Here is a 27,166-nt window from a genome sequence, read left to right as displayed (position 1 = left end):
GCCGGGCTGGGCGGCGAGCCGGTGGTGCACCGCGCCCCGCGCCCGGCCGGAAGCAGTGGCGCGCGCGGCTGGGTTCCGCTTCCCCGGCGTGCGCTGCCTCCTGTCGGAGGGGCGCAGATCCTCAGAGGAGGAAAGTTCCATCAGCCCCTCCCTCCGGCCAACGGAGCTAGCGCCTGATCAAATGCGCTCTATAGTTTCCCTCTGCGCTCACTCAAATCTGGGCAGATGATTGGGGGAAGAAAGTTCAAGAATACCCTTAGCCCAGAAGCTCTTAATTCTCCTTACAGCAGAGCTATTTGCAGCCCCGTTGAGAAAGTGGGGAATACTTCAGGCCTCTTTGCCTTCAGCATTGGCTCCAGGGCTCCTTCTCCTGAGAAAAGGAGAAGCCTCATTCATTGCCCTGTCATGTAAGTTTAAAGTGTGAAAGTCGATGAGATCTCTGTAGAAGAAAGTGGAAAGAAGAAAGACCAGACTGCCAAGGGCCATGTTTTTAGGCTGGATCCACCTTTCAGGTTTAGAGGAGCAGAGCCTGAAGCATAGATTTGTTGAATGAGCCGTCAGAAAAGTAAGATGCAAAGCGCAGTGAGTATGTGACGTGGAAGCCAAGGATGAGGAGTTTCAGATAGGCAGAGTAGGACATTTTAAGCATTTATGGCTTTACTGTGAGTGAAATGGGGAGACACTGGAAGTTCCTGTTACGTTTGAACAGGATCCCTGTGACTGGGGTGTTGAGAATAGATCTTAGGGCGCAAGAGTAGAAAGAGGGACCTGTTAGGAGGCTGTGGGATTAATCAAGGTGACAAGTGACTCTGTAAGATTCAAAGTCCCAGGAGGGGATAAAATTCTGTTTTCAAACGCGACAAAGACCCTGCTAGACCATCGCCCAGCAGAAAACATCTGTAAAACTTGTACGTAATGCTAAAAGCAACTACCTGGATATACTAAAATGTGAACAGAAGCTTGCTGACTCTGGTAGGAAGGGCAAGTTTGCTTGGAGAAGGGCAGATGAGGAACTATACAAGGAAGTTCCCCTTTCCTTGGCATTCAGCTTGAAGCTAAGTGCATTCCAGGAGTCAGGCTCAGCAGCATCAGGGGTACATGCAGAAAACGTCTCAGTTTTGTTTTGTTTTGTTTTGTCTGGTGAACCAGAAGAACGAAGCCAGGAAACAGTGATGAAAAGACTAGAAAAATCCTGGAACGGAATGAGCCAGAGAGGGGGAATCCTCTAATTCTGCTCACATCTCTGACAGATCCTTAACCACCAGAAACAGAATCATAGCAGTTCAGTTACACACAAAATGTCTGAACTGAGACCGGAGCTGCTCCCAAGAGACAGAGTTTACAGTTCAAATCCATGCAAGAAAATTACCTGCAAAGAAAGTAACATTCATCATAGAAAAATAATAGAATCCAGAACCTCTACATTCTATCCTTCATAAAAGGGTGATTCAAAATTACTGACATACGAAAGTCAAAATGGATCCCATTTTTTAGTCTGACTCTGGGATGAATCACATGTTGAAACTGACAGATAAGGATTTTAAAGTAACTATTATAACTCTCCTCAATAAAGTAAAACAAAACATGTTTTCAGTACATAAAATCTCAGGAGACAAAAATCTCATGAGAGAGACAGAAAGAGAGAAAAGAACCAAATGGAAATTCTAAAAATCAAAATTTCACAAATAAAAAACTTCACTGGGTAGATTTAACAGCCAAATAGAAATCACAGAGGAAAAACTAAGGGAACTTGAAGGTAATCATCTAAGAAATCATTCAAGGTGAACAACAAACAAAAGTCATTTAAAAAAATTTAACAGAGCCTCGGAGACCCGCTATATGACATCAAACAATCCAGCATACATGTAAATGGACATACCAGAAGGAGAAAAGAAAGAGAATAAGGCAGTGAAACAATTAAAGAAAAAAAAATTGCCCCAAATTTGATGAAAGAGAAATTTGCACATACAAGATGCTACGTGAATAACAAGTAAAATAAACATGGCAAAGCCCACACTGAAATCAAACTGTTAAGAGCCACATGAGAAGTGTGACTGCATTAGAGAGAGAGATAGGGAGGGAAGGAGAGGAAAGGAAGTGAGGGAGGGAAACTGAGAGAAAGAAGAAAAGAAAACAATGAAAGAAAGCAATCCTTTCCATACAGGAAAAAGAAGAGCATCTATTCCTGATGTGAGGGAAAACCACACATCAGATTCATAAATTGCCCCGCAATGTATTGCATTTGAATGAGGCCATTAACCTTTATTTCCACAAAGCAGCTGCTATGCCCCAAAGAAGCAAATGACACTGAAATTAGTAGGCTCCCTGAAGCACTGAACAGAGACACTAATTCAAGCAATTAGAAGTAAATAAATCTCTCTGACTCCTAAAGATCCCAATCAGTTCCAACGATGGTATTTATGGAAGCATTAACAACATTTTGTTCCTAATAAGAGTAGAGGGGAAATTTTGTAAATCAGTAAGGAGATCCAATGGAATTAGGTACTATGTGGACAAGGCTCAAACATCTTCAGGGGAAGATTTTCAGCTTAAGCTTAAGAAAAAAGGGAGTTAGGGAATCCATAAGGATGCAGAAAGAGCCATAGACAAAAAGCAACAGGCTAATGCTATCCTTTGGCAAAAAGAAGTTCTATACCTTAGAAAAAAACATGACATTTAAGCATGAATATTAAATGCTTCTAATTTTTTGAGAGAGAGAGAGAGAGAGAGAGAGAGAATCTTAAGCAGGCTCCACACTGTGTGGTGGAGCCCAACATAGGGCTTGATCCCACGGTCCTGGGATCATGATCTGAGCAGAAATCAAGAGTTGGACACTCAACCAACTGAGCCACCCAGGTGCCCCTAAATGCTCTAATTTTTAATGTCATTGTCCAGTACAAAGAGTTGAAAACTGAAAATGGACTGTATCTTGGCCTCCATATTAAACAATAAAAACATACGTAATTCTTGGTAATTGGGAATGACTAAGACAGAAAACAAAGAATTTACGTCTGTAAATTTAGTGTTTAAAGCACACAAAATGGCTATGGTGGCCATCTAGAGTGAAATCCACCAGAGAACTGGTTAGAGTTTCAGCTTCTCATGGACTAAAGAATACCTCCTTTTACAAATGCTTCAATAGCTTACTATATTAGAGAACCAAAGTGGTTAGGAAAAAACCTAGGTAAGTAACAACAAATAAAATTCTCTTTGAGTATTCTGAATGTAATCAAATTCCGTGTAATCTGGCACTTGCTCTCCTGATTTTCCATTTTGATATCTGAGCCAGACCATTTTTATTCCTACCAAAAAAAAATGCAATGTCTGGACAGAGACATATTAATTCAGTTAGAGCCTCAAGGGAAAAAAAGGGAACTTTGAATTGTGATGTGAATTTTTAGCATTAAAAACAAAGCTTCTTACACAGTATTATGTAAGATAATGATCTCAAGCTGAAAAATGAAGGCTAGCATTCTGGATTAGCTTTTAATACATTGGTTGTAAGAATGCTCATATATATCTTGTTGCTGCTTTTGTGCATGAAACACTTTCCCATTCTCTGTGTTTCAAGGAAAATAGGTGAGATGTTTATGGTTTTAGTAAATATTTAGAATGTTATGATATTTAACCATGCATATGAATGAGCATATATGAGGACCTCTATTATATAGAAGAGCAACACTTTTCAGATTATGTTATTGAAGCTCATTAGAAAAGACCTAAATAAATGGACAGACCTATTATGCTTCTAGAGAGAAAGATTCAGTATTGCAAAGGTGGTAATTTTCCCCAGATTGATCTATCAACTCTAGCAACTCTAATTAGAACCCCAACAGGGATTTTCCTAATATCTGATAAGCTGATTCTGAAATGTGGACATAAAAGGGCCAATAATAACCAAGACCCTCCAGATGAACAAGCAGAGGGAAGTTACTATAAAGGTCTGTAATTAAGAGTATGTGCTATTGGTACAGGTATGTGATAGATAAACAAACCAATGGAACCAAGTACAATGTCATACAAATATGGACAGAAATGATGTTGTAGATGTGGGGAGGAGTCAAAGCAATTATATATACAAATATATACACATATGTATATTTGCATAAAAGAAATTGGATTCCTAATTGCACTATAAATAAAATCAATTCCAGATAGATTAAAGGCTTAAAGTGAAATCCAAATACATAAAGATTTTATGACCCCCAAGACAGAAAAGGATTTCCTAAGCAAAACACAAAAAGTACCAACCGTATGAAAAAAGTTTGATAAATTTCACTATATTTCAATTAAGAATTTCTGAGACAAACACAGTGTGAGGGAAAAAGCCATATACTTACAGAAGGCATCTGTAACACATAATTGAAAGAAAAGATTCACATCCAGAATATATACAGAACTTCTAAAAATCAATTAAGAAATGAAACTGGGGTGCCTGGGTGGCTTAGTCGACTGAACATCTGACTCTTAATTTCAGCTCAGGTCATGATCTCATGGTTCATGAGATCAAGCCCCACATCAGGCTTTGCACTGAAAGTGTGAGGCCAACTTGGGATTCTCTCTCTCCCTCTCTCTCTCCCCTTCCCCCACTTGTACTCTCTCTGTCTCTCTTAAAATAAAAATAAATAAACATTTGAAATATGGAAAAAAAAAGAATTGAAACAAAACATTCTGTAGAAAAAAATAGGAATAAATGGGAAAAAGAGACATAAATGACTAGCAAACATGAACTGGTACTCAACTACATTGGTAGAGTAAGGAAATGTAATTGAGAGAAGAAGATATCATAAAATACCTATGAGATTGGTAACAAAAGTCAAGAGTTGGCTGAAAAGTAGAGCACAGGAAAGATGCATAAATCCTATGATTCAGCGACCCTACTCTCTCATATGAGGTCCAGTGTGGTATTTTTCAAATGGAGGGCTAGAATCCTTAGAGTTTGTGAAATAAATTGAATGACTTGTAAAGTTTAAAACTTCAGTTTTTAAAATTGAATTATTTAAAATAGAAAAGAAAGTATCAGTGTGCATTGCATGTGGTTAGAGTAACTGTTCCTAAGTATTGCTTTATGAACATTTTGTTTCAGTGATATATTTGTCCTATAGCATGATATCAAGTAGATTTCTCACTGAAGGTTATGGTAAAAAAAATTACCCTCTGTGAACCAGGAGACATGTACACGAATATTTATGGAAGTATGGGTTGGAACAGAATAAACTACAACAACCCAAATATCTATCAACAGTAGAATGGGTATGCTATTATCATATAATCCTATAAGCTATTACTATGCAAAAATAATGAACTATAGCTTCAATCAACAACTTGAATGAATCTCAAAAATTCTAGTGTACAGTCAAAAATATTAGTCACCGAATAATATATAAAATGTTATTTGTTTACATAAAATTCAAATACAACTTGTACATGGATGTGTAGAGTCAAAAATATTAGTCACAGAATAACACATAAAATACGATTTGATTGACATAAAGTTCAAATACAACTTGTATTTGTGATAGATGTTCACAGCAGTGTTACTCACAATAGTCAAAAGTAGAAACAACCCAAGTGTCCATTATTTGATGAATGTATAAGTAAAATGTAGTTTGTTCATACAATGGAATATCATTCAGCAACAAAAAGGAATGAAGTACTGATATATATGTTACAACATGGACAGACTTGAAAACATTACACTAAGGGATAGAAGTCACAACAGACCACATATTGTATAATTCCATTCATATGAAATTCTAGAATAGGCGAATCTTTAGGGACAATAGATGAGCTGTTCCCTAGGGCTAGAGTTAGCTGTTCCTAGGTCTAGGAAATGGGGATTTACCACTAATGAATATGAGATTTCTTTTTGGGGTGATGAAAATATTCTAAAATTGATTGTGGTGAGTTGCACAACTCTGTAAATACATTAAAAGCCATTGGATTACATACTTTAAGTAGGCAGATTGTAGGATATGTGGCAAAAAATTTTCTCTCTCTCTCTCTCTCTCTCTCACACACACACACACACACACACACACACACACACACACACACACACCTTATTGGTTCTGTTTCTCTGGATAACTCTAATACACCTCCTAAAATGTGTGTGTGTGTTTATGAGAGAGAGAGAGAGAGAGATTGATATTAAGGGACTGTTTCATGCATTTGTAGGGGCTCGCAATTCCAAAATTTCCAGGGCAGGCTGGCAGGTTTGAAAGGATAATCTGTTTTACTCAAAGTTTACTGATTTAATTGTTAATTGCATGGGGGGAAAAAGCCTCACAGCAACATCTAGATTGGTTTGACTTAACTACTGGGTACCTTAACCTAGCCAAGTTGACACATAAAACTATCCATCACTGGAAGTAAAGTTCTAAATAAAATTAAGAGACTGATTAATACAAAATTTAGTCTGGTACTTGTCTCTGGGGAGTAGAGCAAAGTATTGCAACAGGAAGGGACACCCACAGGATGTCAAAGTTGATGGTTCATGTTCTATTTCTCAAGGTGGATGCTGGGTATATGGACTTTCATTTTATTTGTAGTATTTAAATATATAACATATTAAATATATAATGTATATATTCCATGTTTTTCCAAGAATTAGAGTAAAAGGGATAGGCTGGTAATTTCTGTATATAAAATATATAAACAGCTCCATATATGCAGTCTTAAGTAATACTTGGCTTTGTAAATGTGAGAAGGCATCAGATGCAACTTACAGTCCAAAACACATGTCATCTGTTGTTTCTAGATATATAGTCACATTTGCTATCAACATGAGTGTCGAATTTCATTGGGAGGGATGAGTACAAACCCACAATGAAAACACCAAATTGAAAATGCCATATTAAAATTATCCCAAAATGTTTAATGGAGGTTGTGATGGGGTAGTAGATTTGTAGTAGTTTTTCTTTCTTTTTCCATTTTCAACATATTTTTTTTCCTGTAGTAAAATAGACTTGAATAAATCATTGTATTTGGAGCCATTAGCAGAGAATGACTAAATCCACCCTACACATTCATGTTACGGTATATCTGACAACATACTTAGCTTCTTTTAAATGTCCCTTCCTTCTTTCCTTCCATCCTCCCTCTATTCATGCCTCCTTCTCTCTCTCTCTTCCTTTCCTTCCTCCCCTCTTCCTCTCTTCATCCATGTTGTCACACATGAAAGGATTTCCTTTCTTTTTTGTGGCTTTTCTATAGCTATGATATATATCATAGATATACCCTATCTATGGTATATCTATATACCATATATATATACCATATATATATGTATATACCATAGATAAGCCGCAATGAACATGTGGGTGCAGGTATGTCTTTCAGATAGTCATTTCATTTCCTTCACGTGTAAAACCGGAAGTAGAATCGCTGGATCATATGAGTTTTCTGAGAAACCTCCATACTGCTTTCTTTTCATAGTGGCTGTCTCAGCTTACATTCTCACCAACAGTGTACTAATTGTTCCCTTTTCTCCACATCCTTGACAGCATTCGTTATCTATTGCCTTTTCAATAATAGTCCTTCTAACTGGTGTGAGGTGATATGTTATTGTGATTTTGATTTGCATTTCCCTGATGATTAGTGATGCTGAGCATCTTTTCACATACTTGCAGGCCAGTTTTATATGTTTTTTGGGCAAATGTCTATTCAGGCCTTTTGTCCATTTAAAAATAGGATTATTTTTGTGCTATTGAGTTGCATGAGTTCCTTATACATTTTGGATATTAACCCCTTATCAGACACGTGGTTTGGAAACATTTTCCTCCATTCCATAAACCTACAGAAGCATTTTAGTTTGCTGTGGTCCCTCTTGTTTATTTTTCCTTTTGTTGCCTGTGCTTTGGTGTCATATTGAAAAAAATCGTTGCCAAGACCAATGTCAAGGAGCTTTTTCCTATGCTTTCTTGTGGGAATTTTACAGTGTGGGATCTTACATTTAAGTCTTTAACCCTGTTTCGAGTTAATTTTTCAAGCGGTGTAAGGGTCCAGTTTCATTCTTTTGTATGCAAATATCTAGTTTTCCCAATACCATTTATTGAATAGGCTATCTTTTCCCCACTGAGCATTCATGGTTCCCTTGTTAAATATTCACTGAGCATATATGCATGGATTTATTTCTGACCTCTCAATTCTGTCCTATTGGTCTATGTGTTTGTTTTTATGCCAGTATCTTACTGTTTTCACTATTATAGCTTTGTAATATAGTTTGAAATTAGGAAGTGTGATGTTTCTGGCTTTGTTCTTTCTCAAGATTACTTTGGTTATTCAGGGTCTTTTGTTGTTCCATTTGAATTTTAGGATTTTTTTTTTTCTATTTCTCTAAAGTTGCCACTGGAAGCTTGATGGGAATTGCATGGAATCTATAGATGGCTTTGAGTAGTATGGATATTTTGACAATATTAAAGTCTTCCAATCCATGAAAATGGGATATGCTTCCACTTATTTTTGTCATCTCCAATTTCTTTCATCAATGATCTTTCACTTCTTTGGTTAAATTTATTCCTAAATATTTGATTGTTGTTGATGTCACTGTAAATTGGATTATCATATTTCTTTTTAAGGTAATTTGTTGTTATTGTATATAAAGGCAACTTATTTTTGCATATTGATTTTGTATCTTGTAACTTTACTGAATTCATTTATTGGTTACCCCAATGGGTAATAGGGTTTGCAAAGTTTATGTAATCTATTTTGAAATCTACTTCTGCACCAAGCTTTGTCTGCAGACCAAATAAATCTGCACTACATTTAACATGTATAAACTACTGTTTTCATGTTTTATATATGTTGTTATGTTTAATAAAATACACATTCTGTTAATGTATATTTTACGAATATGCCATGATTAGGGAAAATCCCATTTTCTTTTCCAGGCCATAACTGATTAGCACGTTCTTTATGTAATCAGCAAGAACATTAAGAAAACTAAATACACCCTGCAATTCTAGGCTCCAGGGATGCCAGCAACTGCCCATCTATCCCCCCTCACCCCAGGGAAAGGACAACGTCTAACGGTCCCTGTGGCCTACACACAGAATCGCAAAGGCAGTTTCTGAAGGAGAATGGAGGAGAAGGAAATGTGCGTAAGCCACTAGATATAAAAGTACGAATGTTAGAGAAGAGGTTAGAGCAGGAGACATAGCACATTGTGAAAGGGAATGCAGTGAACAGGCTCAAACATAAGTACAAAGAGGTCCAGGAAGGTGAGAACTGTAAAGAGGTCACTGAATCTTCCAGTGCTGAGGTCATCTGTGGCTTTGCCAGAACAGCCTCTGTAAGGAAGCAGGAAACCACACAGCACTCGGGTAGGAGAGGTGGAGGTGAAGAAGTGGAAATGCAAGTGTAGACCCCCGTTGCAAGAAGCTTGACCAAGAGAGGGGGTATTGCAAGAAGGAGACACAGGAGTAAAAACAATTTTTTTCAAGGAGAGGAAAGGACTAAGTTTCTACTTGAGGGGGAGGAGCTGATGACGAAGGACCAGTTGAAGATTTGGTAGAGAGTGAATATACATGATGGAACAAAGCAAAGTCATGGATGAGAAGGGAGTGAGTGCGGTCAAAGGCTCTGTCAGGAACAGGCGCCTCAAGTAAGGAGGGTACTGGTAGGGATATTAGAGACAGGGCTGTCGAGGGAGTTCTGTAAAGGAAGTGATACTTTTCTAAGGAGGTGAGGGGGTGGGAGGAGAGTGATGAAAACTTCTAATAGTTGCAGGGAAGAAGGGACACAAGTAAAAATCTGGGGGGGGGGGACAGGGCTGAGGGTGAACTGGAGTTGGAGGTCATGCATGTGCAGCGAGTGGTACCAACCCATCCCACATGTGGATAGAGCAAAGTCTCCACAATCCCACAAGGAAGGAACTCCAGATTTCATTACTAGCTTTCCTATGTTATGTTCAAGAGTAAATATCCTTTGGCAGTGTATCCTAGCCATTTCATTTTATGTACTAATTGTGTTCTTCCTTCAGCCCTCTTCTTTTTCTTCTCTCTTTGTCTCTGTCTCTGACTCTCTCCTCTACTCCAACACGTATGGATGGATTTTCCTTGTCTTTGTTACGCTTTGTCCGTTTGGGTCATTAAGGAAAAAGAAAACCATTTAAAGCGAAACTTCTTTTACGCCATCCTGTCTGAAAACTCAGGACCCTGGGAGGGAAAGAGAGAGGAACGGGGCTTCACAACGGTGGCCCACCAGGGGATTGATTCCCTTTAATCTCAAGGGTTCAATCTGACTCTAAACTTCTCCAAGACTTCAAATTTGGTGTAATCGAGGGTCTACTCAGTCGAGGATGAACTTCAAGAGAAATTGAGTGTGTAGGGAAATGCAAACACTCTGCCTCGGTGGAAGTTAAAAAGTTGTTTACCGTAGTAATGGATAGCTGGGTGACTTTCCATTTTAGAACTCTACCCGTCTAGTCAATAGGTGCATTATGCAAAACTGGATACATTGCATCACTGTGAAGGACTTTAGACTGCGGTTTGCAAAAGCAGAATAAATTTTCTCGGAGTCTCACCGTTATGTACACACACACACACACACACACACACACACACGCCCATTGGCAGTGACGGCCACACCTCACAGCTCTGGGAGAGCCACAGACCTCAGCCGGACAAGCTGAGCCCGGACGAGAAGAACTTTCCTCGGGACTGGGGACGCACAACCCCCCCTCCGCCCCCCGCACGCGGCTGTCTGCGAGCCTGAGCCCCCGGAGGGCGCGACGCCTGCAGGTCCGCGGTGCGCCCTCGCGTCAGGGCCTGGGCGGCGGCGGCGGCGGCGGCGGGAGGCTCCCGGGCTGCAGGGCCCGCTGCCAGTGCGCGCGCGCCAGCCGGCCGGGGCAGCCGCGTCCCCCGCCCGGCCCTCGCAGCCGGCCTCGGCGCCCTCGGGCCGCCAGTCTCCCGCCGCCCGCCGCGGCCCCGAACATGGCTGCGCGCCGCGCCGCCACCCTCGCCTGCTCGCTGCTGCTCCTGTCCGCCGCTCTGCTCCGCCGCGGCTGCCGCGCGCGCTTTGCCGCCGAGCCCGACGCGGAGCACGATGAAGAAGAGGCGGAGGTGTTCCCGGAGTCGCCGGTGCAGAGACCCACGGTGCTTGTGGCTGTCCTCGCCCGCAACGCTGCGCACGCGCTGCCTCACTTCCTCGGCTGCCTGGAGCGGCTGGACTACCCCAAGAGCAGGATGGCCATCTGGTGAGCGCGCGACGCCGCGGCCGCCGGGGCCCGGGATCGTGGGGCACGCGGGACGCGCCGGGCGCACACCTCCCGCCGCCCGCGCGGCTCCCGGCGGGATCAGATCCGGAGGTCGCTTTGGGGAAGGACGCACGCGGCCGTGTGCGCCTGGGGTGTCGGTGGCGACCGCCAGCCGGCCCCGAGCTCCGGGGCGTGCGCGGGGGTGTGGATCGCGGTGGCCTCGTCCCTTTCCCGGACAGGGGCCTGGGGGAACTCCGCAAGGGGCTAGCTGCGCCCCCTTCCACCCCGCGAGGTTGCCTCGTTCCCTGCCTCATACCTCTGGCCCTGGAGAGAGGGAATAGGGATGCTCGTCGCCGCCTAGTCCTCCAGACGCGACGTGAAGCGTAACTGTGGCCGGCAAGGGGGCTCCGGAATGTCTGGGAGGCGAACGGTGCGCCGCCCTGGCTTCCCGGTGCCCGGCTCCTGCCCCCGCCTCCGAGCCAAGAATAGTGGCTCCTGGTTCTCCAGGGGATGGCAGGGTGATCGGTGGGGGGAGAAGGGATATGGACTCAGAGTTTGAGGTTAGGTGGGGCACACCGTGTCTTCCCAGCCGCGCCACCACCGCGGCTGTCCGCGCCAGTGCATCCTCCTGGGGCTCATTCCTTGCCGTTGATGCAGACCGCGCGGGACACCCTGGGGTACGGTGTCCTGGGGACGGAGCTGCCTTGGAGAAGGCAGACGGCCAAGTTTTGTTGTCCCAGGATAGAGCCCCGCGCCTGGTGCTGTGTTTGTTGCGGGGAGGGCCAGGGCATCAGTGCAGGTGGCTGCGCGCACCAACTTTTAGAACTCGGTCTAGTCCCGCACCTTTTAGAAACGCAGGTACCGGAGGGCGAGGAGTTGGTGGTCAGGGGAGCCGCTGAAAGGCCTGTGGAGGAGGAACTGGACACCCGCCAGGAGAGATAGGCAGCCAGGTACGTGGACAAGGGGGCTTCTGAGGAAGACAGAGCCCAGGTCACTCCCGAGCAGTTTCTCTCCTGCGTTGATGAAGGGAGCTGTCCTCGGACGGGACGCATCGTTAAAGCCGTGGTTGGGCAGAAAGAGAGGAGGAAGGATAAAGCAGGAGCTGGAATTGGCAGCCTAGCGGTACCTGGTGGGAGAGGTGCAGAGGTGAGAAAGCAAACAAGTCACAGAGTGCAGCACTGCCCTATACACTGCTTTACTATATACCCCGTTATACGTGACTGCGGCCACGGACAAGGGCACGTTATGTGGAAACGGTGGGGCAGCCAGGGTTTCAACCAGAAAGAAGGCTTTTTTTTTTAACCACTTCAATACCAAAGAAAACTTCACAGCTGTCAGTTCTTAGATGCTTTCTTCAAAGAAGATGTTTTATAAGATAGTCTTGATTTTTATGCATTTGTTTGGTTTAAAGAACATTACAATAGTTAGTATAGGAAGTTAGTGAAGGGTGAAGCAGGTACTAGGCACAGGCTTTGCTTGATATACAGACATTACCTCTTCTATCATAGGGTGAACTTCTGAAAGAGACCCTAGGATCCCTGTTTTACAAACAGAGCAGCTGTGACTACGACCCGTTCAATAACTCAGAGTCACCGAAGTAATAAATGGTAAAACTGGAATTGGAACCCAGGATTGTCCCTGAAGTCCACCCTAAAAAGATAGTGGTGGGAACTTGGGACAAACTAAATCTATATGCACCTATAGGCTATGAATGAGGAGGCAAGTGGTTTGTCACTAACTTGTTTTGTGGCTTTGGGCCAGTGGCCGAGGATCCATAGACATCCGTTTCCTCATCAGTAGAATGAAGGAATTTAGAATGAATGATTTCAAAAGTTCGTTCCGGCTCTTGAATTCCATGGATTTTTGATATGATCAGAATCAAGCAGCAATGATTGCATTCTGCGGACGTTGATGTTCTTTTCAGATGGCTAGTATTCCATTTCTGCACTGGCTTTTGGGACCTATTTTCCCTTACCCTTGTTAATAGTCCATGTAACTGTACCTTGTCCCTTATGGCCAGTGTTGGAAAGTTAGGGGAAAAAATCCAAGGCTTGAATAGGTTTTGGGCAACCACTGCATTAACCACTAAAGACTCTTCTTTTTTTTTTTTTTTTCCTTTTTAACATTTATTCATTTTTGAGAGACAGAGTGTGAGTGGGCGGGCAGAGAGAGAGGGAGACAGAGAATCTGAAGCGTGCTCCAGGCTCCGATCTCTCAACACAGAGTCCAACACAGGGCTCGAACTCACTGACTGAGAGATCATGACCTAAGCTGAAGTCAGATGCTTGCCTGACTGAGCCACTCAAGCGCTTACAGCTCTCAAAATACTTTCATTAACTATGTCATCTTATTTGATCCTTGCTGCCCTTCTGTAAAGAAATACAAGTATCCCCATTTCATAAAAGAAGACAGTATATCTAAAGTAACTGACTTAAGATTGCATTTATTTATTAATTTCACAAATGCTTAATGAGAGCTCACAATGATTCTAAACACTTTACATTCACTACCAGGCATGTACTATGATTATACCCTTTTATGGATGAGAAAACTGAGGCACAGAGAGGTTGTACAAACACACACTCAAAATGACCATCTTTTGTGAGATCAAGGCACTCTGCCAGGCTCCAGCTGAAAATAGTTGAGTAATGTGGCTTCTCACAGACAAATATGGCTCTTTTTACTGGGCAGCATAAGATGATCTAAATGACATTTATAGGGTTTAGGGGAGTGACAAAGGACTTCTAAGTCAGATTGGGGCAGTTGTGTGGTCATGGAAACCTTCTTGAGGAGAATTGACCCTTAGTTGGAACCCAGTTTTGAAAGACAAATAAGAATCCACTAAAACCTGGGAGGTAGGGAGGGTTCCAGAAAGAGGGAACCGCATGGGGGAAAAAAGACACTGGAACATTAACCAGAATTTCTTGCCATGGGCGATAAAGCAGGTGGCAGGCTTACTGATTGCAAATCTCCAAACTCATTGCATTGTACCACTGGAGCTGCTAACTTTGAGACTGGCACTAGAGGAGTATTTGGCTGTGAAGGTTATGGGACATTACCCTCCAGGAGGAAACAGTAACTCAGGTTAGGATGCTACAGCGTCGAGGACCTTCTGCCAATTACTTACTTCTAGACTCTCAGTTTCAGGCTCTACTCAACACTCTGAGATGCCCAAGGGGCTAGCTAACATCCACTCCACAAAGCCAGCATACCCTGATGTCAGAAATGGCCAGTGCCAAAAATGGCGTCAGCTACCTGAACTTTACACAACAGAACCAGGTGGGACGCAGAGTCAGGCTGCCAACTTCCATTTAATGTTAGATCAGGAGCTCTGTGCACACTCACCCTTCTCATTCATCTGCTTATCTCTAACATCAGAGGAGCATCTGATAAGACTTCTTTCCTGTATGCGTGGCAGGTGTGGTTCACGTGAGCACATGCAAGCTTCCCGATGCTGTAATTTTTTTCTCACCGGAAGTTCTGGACCATATTCACAGTCGGTACCAGTAAACTGCCCTGAAAACGTTTGCTGTTGGACAGTGAGGGCCGTTATCTCAGTTAGCATTAAGTTTATCCGGATGAGACTGAATTAAGAAAAGTTTATGTTTTAGAGATCCTTTGTACCAGGCAAAAGGAAAACCTGTCACATTTACCTGTCTGATCTCAAGACCCCACCAAGCGAATTGTTTTCCTTCAAATGTCATAACTAAGGAACTGTGCCCAAGAAGTTCCTTGTGTTCTAATTAAAACCTGCACTGAGTTCATGGGAATCCCTGCTGTGCTGAGATGCAGGGAACCGTGTGGAACTGTGTGCACTGATGGGGGCGCTCTTCAGTGGAGCCATGGACAGTGGCCTTAGCAACAGAGGGAAGGCTGACTTCATCCCTCTTCTCAAACCTATGATTAAGGGGAGAGTGCCAAGTACCATGATAATGAAAAATGGAGCAGGGCATAAGGAAAAACATTTGGCCCAAAAGATACATTAAGTTTGTTTTTTGGAGAGCTGACTGTTGCCTGTGGAAAACCAGCAGGGATTCAGTCTGTGCAATCATAAGACAGTAACTGCCATGTAATTACAGAACAATTTGGGCATTTCATTTGGTAAAGTTTTGAACAGTAGTATACTACATTAGGAACCGATGCATGGCTTTCTAAATAAAGAGATGGGTTTCTGTTGACATCAACAAAAACGTTGATGAGCATCAGCTTGTTCTGGGGTGCTGATCCCGACATTTTGCACACTACTTTATTGGTGCAGTATCTGGAAGACTACCTTGGATTATTCTCCACTCCTTGATGCTCAACCAGTAGCATTTTGGCGAAAGTTTAACTAGACACACTAATATACATGTATTTATAACATGTTCCAAACTACTAGTTTTGTAAAAATTTTTTAATGTTTATTTATTTTTGAGAGACAGACAGAGACAGAGCGTGACCACAGGAGGGGCAGAGAGAGAGGGAGACACAGAATCCAAAGCAGGCTCCGGGCTCTGAGCTGTCAGCACGGAGCCTGATGCAGGGCTCGAACTCACGAGCTGTGAGATCATGACCTGAGCCGAGGTCGGACGCTCAAACTACTGAGTCACCCAGGCACCCCCCGGACTACTATTAATGATGGTTTTCAGCACCAGCAAGAACAACATCACATTTTATCATCAGAGTCTTGACATGAAATGTTTATGTTATACCTGTGGACAGAAGTTTTAGTTTCTGGGTGAAAAGGTAGATGATGTGTGGGTCCCCTTCTCTCCATTAGTCTGTTTTCCTCACTTTCCCACCTTCTTTTTCTTATTTTTTCCCAGCCTGGTGGTTTAGTGGTACCGAGGAGGGAGCATTCAAGCTTATAGTCAGGTATGCTAGGCTTCAGATCTCCTGTGTGATTGTGGGCACATCAGCGAACCTCTAACTAAGAGTTGTTTCCTCATCTGGAAGTAACTAATAATAATATCTACCTCCAAGAGTTATTTTAACAAGTAAATGAAATAATGTATGGACAAGGTCTTTGATGTAAATGCTACTAAGTGGACAATAGGACACTAGTCCTATCCATCTTTTCCTTTCGGTCCCATCTCCTTTACCTTTCTCTTTCCAAATGAAGATTTTTAAAACAATACATTCACAAGGAACTCTCTTTATCATCTTTCCAAGAAAAAAAGTATAAGCATAACGAAAGCTAACATTTATCTATTAATGAAAACCACACCTTTTGATAGGATAACTAATTTACTCCTGACAACAACCCTGGGCAAAAGGTGCTGTTACTCTCCTCCCTTTACACAGAAGGCCACTGAGGCACAGAGAATTTAAATAACTTGCCTGAGGTCACAAGGGTAGGACATGGCAGAGCCAGGATGTGACTCAGGCAGCTAATGGCCCAGACTGAATACAAATGGTCTGTTTAAGATCAAGAAAGGACCAATTAGTTCTAGTTTTTGCTTCTGTCAGTTGACCCAACTTAGGAAGAGAAGAGTGCCAGTGTTTCTTCCAAACAAGAATGGCCCCTTCTGCTTGAATGACACAAGGGACTCAGTGGTTCCCTTCCGCTGTCTTGATAATTTCGTCACTTAGCTTAGGCACTTTCTAGTTACTGACCTCGGCTTTATGTTGGTGGATTTCATAGGGACAGAATGAGACTAAATTGTACGTAAATATGCAGATCACTTGCTATGATCACAGCCACATAGCAACAGAAAGAAATCTGTCAAGTGTTGTTAGTGGCCAATGACTAAGGCAACACTTTCATATTCATGGGAGCTGCAGCATTTGGGGTTTATACTGGCAAAACAGAGCATCAGTTTTTCAGCCTTTCCAATTAGTGTTCTTAGATTTGGTTGACCCTTCAACTCAACCTTCTTCCAAATGGTTGGACAAAACTATCAATCATCTCCCTACCCTCCAATTTCAAAACATGTTTGGGCCTCAGAATTATGTGTTTCCTTTGGCCAAAAACTGAAATGACTAATAAAAGGACCCCTCGATTCTCCTGGTTCTATTTTATTAGTTGATGTCCATGGATGGGGGAAACCAAAATACGGGGCAATTAAAGGATTTTCCCCTCATATATTATACAGTGAATAAGTATTGGGATGAGGTAACAGATTTCTAGATTTTAAGCCCTGTGTGGCTGTTTTTTTTTAATTTTTTTTTTTTAACATTTATTCATTTTTGAGAGTGAGAGAGACAGAGCATGAGCAGGGGAGGGGCAGAGAGAAAGGGAGACAGAGAATCTGAGGCAGGCTCCAGCCTCTGAGCTGTCAGCACAGAGCCCGACACGGGGCTGGAACTCACAAACTGTGAGATCATGACCTGAGCAGAAGTAGGATGCTTAACCGACAGAGCCACCCAGGCGCCCCCCTGTGTGGCTGTTTTAACACTGATTATTTCATATCAAATATCACTCATGGTTTAAAGGCACGTGCCAGTGATTCTAAGTAGGGTTTGGTTTTACTGGTTTGTCTTCAGCAACTTTCTCCAGGTGATTCTACCACTGAGCTTCTTTGTGGCTCCAGGTACATAAGCAGGCTTCTTGTGGTCGTCTCCCTTGACTGTCTCTGGTGGTCGTAGGAATGAACAATGGAAGCTTTGTAACCATGAAGGCTGCTGGTTGTGCCTCGATCCTTTTTCCAACACTTTTAAACGTACACATGGGTCATATCATTGTGTGGCACTGTCTTCAAGCCTTCGGCACAGTATAGTAGGGCCATTATAAGGTTTATATAGGGACAAGGGTAAGACTATTATAAGGCTCATTTCTGCCCATTTCTTTAAATAATGTAACAATGCTGGGTACAGTGGAGTTAATGTCTGAAAAAAAATGAGTAACCTATAGTAACATTGTTTGTCTTGTTCCCCAGTTACCATATTATGAAAAGGTTTCACCGTATGTCTTTAAACCAGAGCTATTATTCATCAGGAATTACAATGTGTCTATTGTATATGTCACGACATCTTTATTCTCAAAGGAGTGACTTGTTCATTTAATTGCACTTACACTGTGAGCGTATCAAAAATTGCTGATTTAAAAAATTCTGAAATTCTTTAGGGGCCTTGTAGATTTATTTAATAGTAAGTTAATGATTTTAAGAACTTTCTCTCCTGATTTTTTTTTCGTTTCTATTGAAAGAGTAATACGCTCCGATAATAAAGATTCAAACAGTATAAATGGAAACATGATAAAAAGTAAATCTCCCTTCTACTCTATACCACCTTCCAGGGGCAAGAATGTTAACAGATCATTATACATTCTTCTAGAAACTTTCTGTGCATATATGTGTATTCTTCTAATGTTAACCAAAATATGACTGTTTTATAAATCCTGTTCTGCATAAGTGTGATGTTTTAAAATCTATTTAATCCCAGCTTTTTAAAACCCTGTCAGCCACCTATACTCATGCCCTGGGTGGCACAGAAAAAGCCAGTTTCACACAACACCTGTTCCAGGTAGTTTCTCTGAGTACCTTCTTGATTACACTTATACCTGTTCCCTTGTCCTTGTGCCCTGACCGCTGGAAGATCTGGCCCTAAGGCCATTAAAACACACACACACACACACACACACACACAGTTTTTTTTTTTCAACATTTATTTATTTTTGAGGGGGAGAGAGAGAGAGAGCACGCCAAGAAGGGGCAGACAGAGAGGGAGACACAGAATCTGAAGCAGGCTCCAGGCTCTGTGCTGTCAGCACAGAGCCCGACATGGGGCTCAAACCCACGCACCATGAGATCATGACTTGAGCTGAACTCTAGCGCTTGATGGACTAAGCCACCCAGGCGCCCCCAAAACACACACTTTTCAAATGAAGTACAATATATATCCAAAAAGTAACTGATATCATAAAGGTATAACTGGATAACTTCACAAACTGAGCAAGCCTGCATAACTAGCACCTCCCTGGCCAGGCCTGCATTTGTACATGGTAGTGATTGTTGGGGCTGAGGATCCACTGTTTCCTGGACTTTGTCCAGGAAGTCACATTCCTATCAGGCCCATCCTGCATGCGATTACAATCCCTGCTCAGCCCCTTCCCTGCAATCGCTGTCTGGCTCTTCAACATGACTTGCCTGGCCCCTATAGGCATTTGGGTGGTGACCCTTGCTCAGATGCTTCAGGAGCACTAGGACTCAAGCTTTCTAGAAGAAGCAGTCATGGCAAGCTGCCAGTGAATGACCTAGTGGTAAAAAGATCAAGATCATATTACTTTTCCCTCAGTTCTTCATTCCTCTGGTAGAAAAGCTATGTGTTAATGTTCATAAAAGTAAAAAAGAATCCTGTTATAGGTAATCATTGAAAAGCCACGCAGAATATAAATAGAGTGGCTGTAATTAATTCACTGGAACATGCTGCTGTTCAGTTCCATGAAAATGCAGCGTTTGTGGTTGGTGGCATTAGCCAAGTCTCTTGCATAAATTAAACCTTAGATCTGTCTGGAGGGCATTTCTCTTCCTCTCTAGGAGCACTATACAGTAATCTTTTCAGATTTAGACTTCCAATAACAACTTCATGACATCCCTCCAGGGCCGAACTTACGACTTTGTAACACGTCCCATTTAATTGAGGCAACAATTGTTATTATTTTGGTTGTTTGGCATAGTCATCAAGCTGAGGACTGTCCCTGACTTGTTGGTTTAGCTGATGAGATTTCTACCTCTGCAAACATAATGAAAAATAACCCTTTCCACTCCCCAGCATTTCTGATTAATGTCCCAAGACCCCTTAGAAGATGTGCATTTCAGAGATACAAATAATAATGTGAGCAATGGTCCTGGGCTGCATCTGCCCTAAGAATATGGTGGGAGGCTGAGTGTGGGGCTAGGTCTCCTTTAAAGCATTCTCATGAGTACCTGGTTTAAGTGATACATTGGCTGCATTGGGAGAATTCTTGACCCTCTAGGTTGAATTACTTAAATGTCTATTGAAGGATGTGTCAGGCAGGAGAGAGAGGAGGTCCTTAAAATGAAATGTTCGCCAGTTTGGCTGTTGCTGTGGTCTGAGTGTTTGTATCCCTCACCCCACCCCCCACCCCCCCATCCTGTCTCAAGATTCATGAGTTGAAATCCTAAGCCCTGGTATTAGGAAGTGGGGTCTTTGGGAGGCGCCTAAGTCATGAGGGTGGAACTCTCATAAATGGGATTAGTGCCCTTGGAAGAAGAGCCTCCAGGGAGATCCTCACCCCTTCTGCTATGTGAGGACACAAGAACACTGCATTCTGAGAGAGGGCCTCCACCAGAACCTGACTATGCTGGTTTCCTGATCTTGGACTTCTAGCTCCCAGAGCTATAAAAAAACAAAACAAAACAAAAAACAAAACAAAACAAAACAAAACAACAACAACAAACCAAACTGTTGTTTGTAAGCCACCCAGTCTGTGGTATGTTCTTATAGCAGCCTACATCTGTTAGGACAGACTAAGACAGCGGTCAACCCAAGAACACCATGAAGGTAGCTAAAAGTGCCTCCGTTTTGGACAATAGGGAAGTAGAACCCTTTCTTTCCAGTCCCCATTCTTTATTTTGGAGGTGGGGAGGACAGTAGGCTATGGAAAGCTTCCTCTTCTCGTAGAACTAGAGATTCTGAGAAAAGGGAATGGAACCGATGTACATTGATTGGCATTTTCCATAAAAAATCATGTTAAGTGAGAAATTGCTGCTTTTTGGGGTCTTGGGAAAGGCAAAATTTTCTGGAGACTAAGAGTGGAACTTAAATTCCTGGGATATCTGTGAGAAATGTGGTTGTGGACATTTGGGGCTGTGGTATTCCCCACACGGAGTCCCTTGCTGGACCGCTGGACTGCTTTTTAGTTTCTTGGTTTCCAGCCAGCCCCATAAGCTGTCCAAGCTCCACACACCACAGTGATTATGGTTAAGACCCGCCAAGATAGTGGAAAGTTACTGCCAAGCGGAATCAGGATTTTTCAAGTCATCACCGCACCATTGAACAGGAAGCCTAACACAGCCCCCACGTTACTGCAGTCCTTCTTCCGGAAGCATGGGGGTAGGGGATGGGAGAGCATTCAGCCCATCAGATCATGTCTGGGGTTTCAGATGGATTTTGTGGAGTTGGTATGGAAGGCTTGGAACAACTAGCCTACTAAAATATTTTTGAAAATTACAAAAAGTATAAATCTTTCTGCCTTTCCTTAATCTTGCTAGACCTTAAGATGAACTGGGCACATTAACTTCCACCATAGAAAATTCTCTTTATTGAGACATACTACAAATTTATAAAGCAATGGACTAAAAAACTATTATGTACATCCTTTTATTTATTTGGCCATCACAGACTGTCTATGTGGATAAATCCAAGTGATCATGTTGAAATTAGTAGTTGAGGTGGCCTACAAGTGAACTCACCCCCACTAGTCAAGTTCATTGGTGACAAGTGGACATGGCCCTCATTACTGTTCTGCCAACCTTTTGGTTTAAGGCTGCTGGGCTTCAACTAGTGGTTCCTAAATACTAGCTCAGGGGCCGCAACACCTAGGGCATTTATTAGTTATGTGGATTTCTGGGCCCCTTTTCAGACACATTCGATCAGATGGCCTGTGGGAGTGGCCTGGGAATCTGTATCTTAAACATGTGTATGAGTGATTTGGATGCACCTGTGGGTTTGGGAACTACAAAACCTGAGCTCCCTGAAGGCCCTGGGAGGAGTGAAGGACCATCATGAAAGGACTGAAGGCTGTGTATCCATCTAAGGCGCAGGCCATAGGATTTTCAGAACTTGGAAAGTTGGTATATTGTGTAATCTTCTAAACTCAAGATCCAGATGCTTCAGCAATCAAGAAGGCTAAAGGGGTTTCTCATTAAGAGAAGTAGTAAGGTACAGGATTACAAAGGAGAGGCTTGCCAGGCATGTATCATTTGTGTTTTTTACTGAGCCAAGCACATGTGTTCTCCCTCCTTCCAACAGTGGCTCTTTTTAGACAAGTTTTGTTTTGTTTTGTTTTGTTTTGTTTTGTTTTTTAAAGCAGTGTCCCAAGCTTCCTACTATATACAGTACCTTGCACTGGGGCTCAGTATGAAATGACACTCCTTCAAACCCTTCTCTTTGTTCAGTCTATTTCCATCATGAGCTCATCAAGCATTTAGTTTCACGGAAGAAAAGACATCTATTGATGAACATCTCTCAATAGAGTGGAGGGAAACCAAATCAGTGCATTTTCTTTAAATAAAAAGGAGTCATTTAAACCACTTCAGTCCTCGTATTCCCTAAGCTTGGTTCCTTTGTTGCTTGTAATTTTCTTACCTTTGGTTTTCTCTTTGGCTTGTCATGAAGACCTCCTCCCCTCACTTGTGAAAAATAGTCTATCAAATTGCTTCTAGTAGTTGGCAGTTCGGCCTTAATTAGATGCTATTATAAAGTCCCTAAGCCTGGGATCTTCATTACATATGAAATCAAAATACAAATTTTGGGAATTCACACTGTTCTAATCTGCTGTACAAAGGATTGTTGTGAGTCAGTTGCTACTTCACAAAGGTGCGTTCTAACTTGGCATAGTAGTGTTATTACGACCCCACCGACAGTCGGCTTACTCTGGGAAAGATCACAACTCAGTTGCTACATGTCCTGCTTTCCACATCCTAGTTTTACTGTGTTCTTTTGGTGACAGGTCTGTCAAAAATTCCATAGTGAAAGTTCTCGAATTATGCATCCATTTTCTTTTTTATGCCTTTTTCTTCTCAAGGATGTGAGCTGCTCTATAGCTGTTCGAGTGCCTCCCACGAAAAAGATACTAGTCACCTGGGGAGGAAAGTGAGGCCTGGTGTACCTGGGGGTCTCTGGGACAGTTGCCTCTAGCCAAGAGCAGCGTCGTTCATCTTTCTCTCGGTGTGCAGTTGTCATTATTTTGTTATGTAAGTTGTCTTGTGAAAGGGCTGCAGGCGTTATTTACACTGTCATTTTATGGAAGCCATTTAATCTCTCTGGGCCTCAGTTTCCTCGCTAAGGTTGTGGTTCTCAAATCGCTGATTAGAATCATTTGATGAGGTTTTCAAAGACAACGATGCCTGGGCCCAACCCCCCAGGCCATTTAAGTCTGTATTTCTGGGGTAGGGCCAGGGCAAGTGACATACTTTAAAAGCTTCCCAAGGGGTGGCAAGGTGCCACCAGCCTTGAGAACCTTTGGATGAGATGTTCTCTGGAGTCCCTTTCCAATCTGACAGTAGCATGTCCTTCATGGAAGTGACCACAGCTGAAGAATTTTCACGAATCATAACTCTGGATGATTGGTGTTTTCTGGACCATCTGCCCAAACTTAGATCTTTTTGGAGTGGGCAAATAAATAAATAAATAAATCTAAAGTGTTTCAGATGCTCATTATATTTCTTTCTTTTTTTTCTTTAAAGTTTATTTCTATTTTGAAAGAGAGAGAGAGAGACCACTAGTGGGGAGGGGCAGAGAGAAGGAGAGACGAAATTCCAAGCACTGTCAGCTCGATGTGGGGCTCAGACTCACAAGCCATGAGATCATGGCCTGAGCCGAGATCAAGAGTCGGATGCTTAACCGACTGGGCCACCGAGGTGCCCCAGAAGCTCATTGTATTTCACCCTGTTGTATACTGCGCCCAAAGATGTTCACTAAGAGCTTTGTGTTCCGCAGAAGGCATGTGCTACATGACGACCGAACTGCCAAGGGACAGGGCAACAGGACGGCTGGCTTTGCAAGCCATAGTGGAACCTCAGGGCGCGTGTTGGAACTTCTCATGAAGGGACTGTGTGCACCAGGTGCAGAAGCAGCGGCAGCCCAGCGCCTCCTTCCTGTGGCACACAGATGCTTCCCCTTGGCTAAGGGAGCTGCCTAGATCAAGGCTTCTGAGCGCATCTTGCCAAGCCCCGGCCGCTCAGGACTCCTTCCCGCAGTATGTGTTTTGGTGTGTTGCCCGGCCTTGCTTTCAGGCATTCTATTTCATACTGGTGCAGAGCTTCTAATCATCTCTGGGTGTTGGGTTTCTGATGTTACTTTTAATGGCTTTGGATTTTAGCGTCTTTTGTTTCCAGATTTGCATAAACAGTGCTGCCTTTGTCCTGCGGTCTTGACTCCGCTTCAAAGCCTTGTCTGGGCATCAAAGACACACTGGATCCTCATTGCTTAGGCATCGGATTGCACCAGTGCCAGCAGGTGACTGAAGGTTACAGCCCCACTTCTGGGCCAGTTTTCTGTCTTCCAAAAAAGATTAGATTCTGCCAAGTCCCCTCTGATAATGGTGCTGAATCTTTTTTTTTTTTTTTTTAATTTTTTTGGAATGTTTATTTTTGAGAGAGAGAGACAGAATGTGAGTGGCGGAGGGGCAGAGAGAGAGGGAGACAGAATTTGAAGCAGGCTCCAGGCTCCAAGCTGCCCACACAGAGCCCAATGTGGGGCTCAAACTCACAAACCGTGAGATCATGACCGGAGCTGAAGTCAGACGATTAACCAACTGAGCCACCCAGGAGCCCCTGGTGCTGAATCTTAATAGCTTTTCCTAAGGCCTGTGCAAACACTGCTGAACTGAAGGAGAAGTGCAGGCATTTGTCTAAAAAAGAAATGGCAGTAGCTTGCTCATATAGACTGAACTCCCTCTCCCCATGAAAGTCAGAGTATTAAGGGTCCCTCTGGGAAGCATGGAAGCCTCAGGCCCACTGGCCAGTCTTGGCCGATGTCAGCGTGGTAAGGGCCAAACCCTCATTTATTTTCCCATGCATCTTGTCAAAATAAAGGCAGCAATTGGACTCTTAGTTATCCGTGATAGGATTATCTGGAGTTTGGATATACAGAGGCCAGTTTTTGATAACAGGTCAGTTTGATACAATCATCCAGCCTGCCCTTGAGCTGTCTCTATCTCTCTCTGTGCTGCCCAAGGGTGGTGTGTTTAGACAACAGAGAGTAATTTTTATCTCCGCTCAGAAAAGAACCTGGAAAGTATTCGGCCACATTCCACACAGGGCATTCCAGTACCCAATTTATCTGGCTTTCTTAGCTGTTTGCTCTTTTGCCTCGTCTATGCCGTGCACTGCCACATTTTCAGATTTTCTTGAATTCTTTGCCTCGCCCTGGTCTCTTCACCTATACAATGAGTTGTGGGTAGGCTGATCTGTAAAAGCTTTCCTAAGTTTTTGTAGTTCTACCACTGATACCACGTAAAATGAAGCAGCTCATTCTGTTGCTATGTTATTTGAGACGTCATTTGGGTCTTCATTTCTTTATTGTTTTTTAAAAAATTTTTAATGTTTTTATTTGTTGTTGAGACAGAGAGAGACAGAGCACAAGCAGGGGAGGGGCAGAGAGAGAGGGAGACACAGAATCTGAAGTAGGCTCCAGGCTCTGAGCTGTCAGCACAGAGCCTGACGCGGAGCTTGAACCCACGAACTGCAAGATCATAACCTAAGCCAGACGCTTAACCACTGAGCCACCCAGGCGCCCCTTCATTTCTTTATTTATACTTATATTTTACTTCTTCAGTAGTTTTGACGTATCTGTGTCTCATGTCCGTGGTGAACAGACTCATGGTTCATTGCTACATGAAATTATAAAATTCAAAAAAATGTTTTGCCCTTTGTGATGGCTAATTTTATAGGTCAACCTGGCTGGGTGATGGTACCCAGAGAGGTGGTCAGACGTTACTCTGGATTTTTCCAAGAGGGTGTTTTTAGATGAAATTTACATTTAAATCAGTGGGCTCTGAGCACAAGTTGCCTTCCATCATGTGGTTGGGCCTCATCCAATCAGTCAACGGTTTGAGTTGAATAAAAGACTGACCACCTCAACCAAGCAGGAATTGTGCTATTAAACTGACTTTGGACTTAAACTGCAGTGTCGCTCCTCCCTGAATCTCCAACCTGATGGTCCACTACACAGACTTTGAACTTGCCAATCTCCACAACTGCCAGGAATTGTGAGCCACTTCCTTAAAATCTCTCTCTCATATATATATAACTAACATGACCTCTAATCTGAAAGAAAATACCTTTATCTCTTTATGAACGACAACAGCCAAAATAAGGGCTGTGATGGGAAGAAAAGGAACCCAGAAAATTATGTCAGAAGAGATCATTCCCAAACCGAACACTGGGAAAATCATTGCTGGCGATGCTTGGGGTGGAGTATTTGCAGCCTGAGTATCCACATTGCAGGTGTTTCATTAAATTTGCCTTTCTCAAGCATGCAAAATAAGAAAGGGCAAGTCTTCCCTAGAAGGCCCCCTGTTTTTGGAAAAGGTGAAAACAGGAGTTTGACATTTGCCATCGTGATGGGAAACAACATATGTTTATTTTTTGCAAAACCTTCTGGCCAGCCTACAGGCTGACGTGTTTTGCTCAGTCTATCGTATGAGGAAAGCAGCTTGCGTGCACAATGTGGACACTGGGAGAACCTGGCAGTTGGAGGTCAAGTTTCACCAGGCTACTAGATTATTGCACTGAAGTGATAGTTGTTCCCCAGGGAGAGGCTTTGCTTCACAGTGGTGTCATTATATGGTAGAGATGCTGAAGATTGGTCTGCAGTGATGCCTTCTGAGGCCAGGAACATGAGTGTGTGTGAAAGGTCCTTGTAACATGAAGCTGGGTGGGACTGTGTCCTTTCCTGACGCTGCTTGATTTGTCTTCTGATTTTGAATTTATGTAAAATCAAGATAAAACCAGAAAGCAACACCATTTTTTTTTTTTTTTTATCAAAGAGTGCTCCATTGGTGATTCTTTGACTTAACATTCTTGGGGCTCAGTGTCTCAAATCAAATTCTTTTCTGAGCTGTAACCAGAAAAAAAAAAAAAAAAAGCAAAACCTTTTATTGGATCAGAATTATCTCAAGAAAGAAAGCACTGCTCTTTGGCTGCCTCTCTCAGCTTTCTCTGATTTTGTCTGCTTAGTTGATTCCCTCGAGCCGTAAGCCCTCTGCCTGTTCCCTAACAATCTAGCGCCAGTTGTTTTGAGTCCCTGAATTAAATACATTTCTCCTAGAATGTCTTAGTCACACTGGGACTCAGGCATGGT

At 42.9% G+C, this 27,166-nt stretch overlaps 1 protein-coding gene across 1 annotated transcript in view; it reads left to right on the top strand.

The window, feature by feature from the left end:
* The first annotated feature begins 10,934 nt into the window (after positions 1–10,934).
* COLGALT2 (collagen beta(1-O)galactosyltransferase 2) overlaps positions 10,935–27,166 on the top strand; it is a 111,136-nt gene continuing 94,904 nt past the window's right edge. Inside the window, exon 1 of the mRNA XM_047077303.1 lies at positions 10,935–11,197. Within this exon, the coding sequence (XP_046933259.1) occupies positions 10,935–11,197 (263 nt within the window). The remainder of the gene's footprint in view (positions 11,198–27,166) is intronic.

This window comes from Lynx rufus, unplaced genomic scaffold (assembly GCF_022079265.1).
Source record: "Lynx rufus isolate CCGP_SWC_20201006 ecotype Redwood Valley unplaced genomic scaffold, mLynRuf1.p SCAF_15, whole genome shotgun sequence".
Lineage (NCBI taxonomy): Eukaryota > Metazoa > Chordata > Mammalia > Carnivora > Felidae > Lynx > Lynx rufus.
The sequence above is the reverse complement of the archived record's forward strand: the minus strand, read 5'-3'. Positions and strand labels throughout refer to the sequence as shown.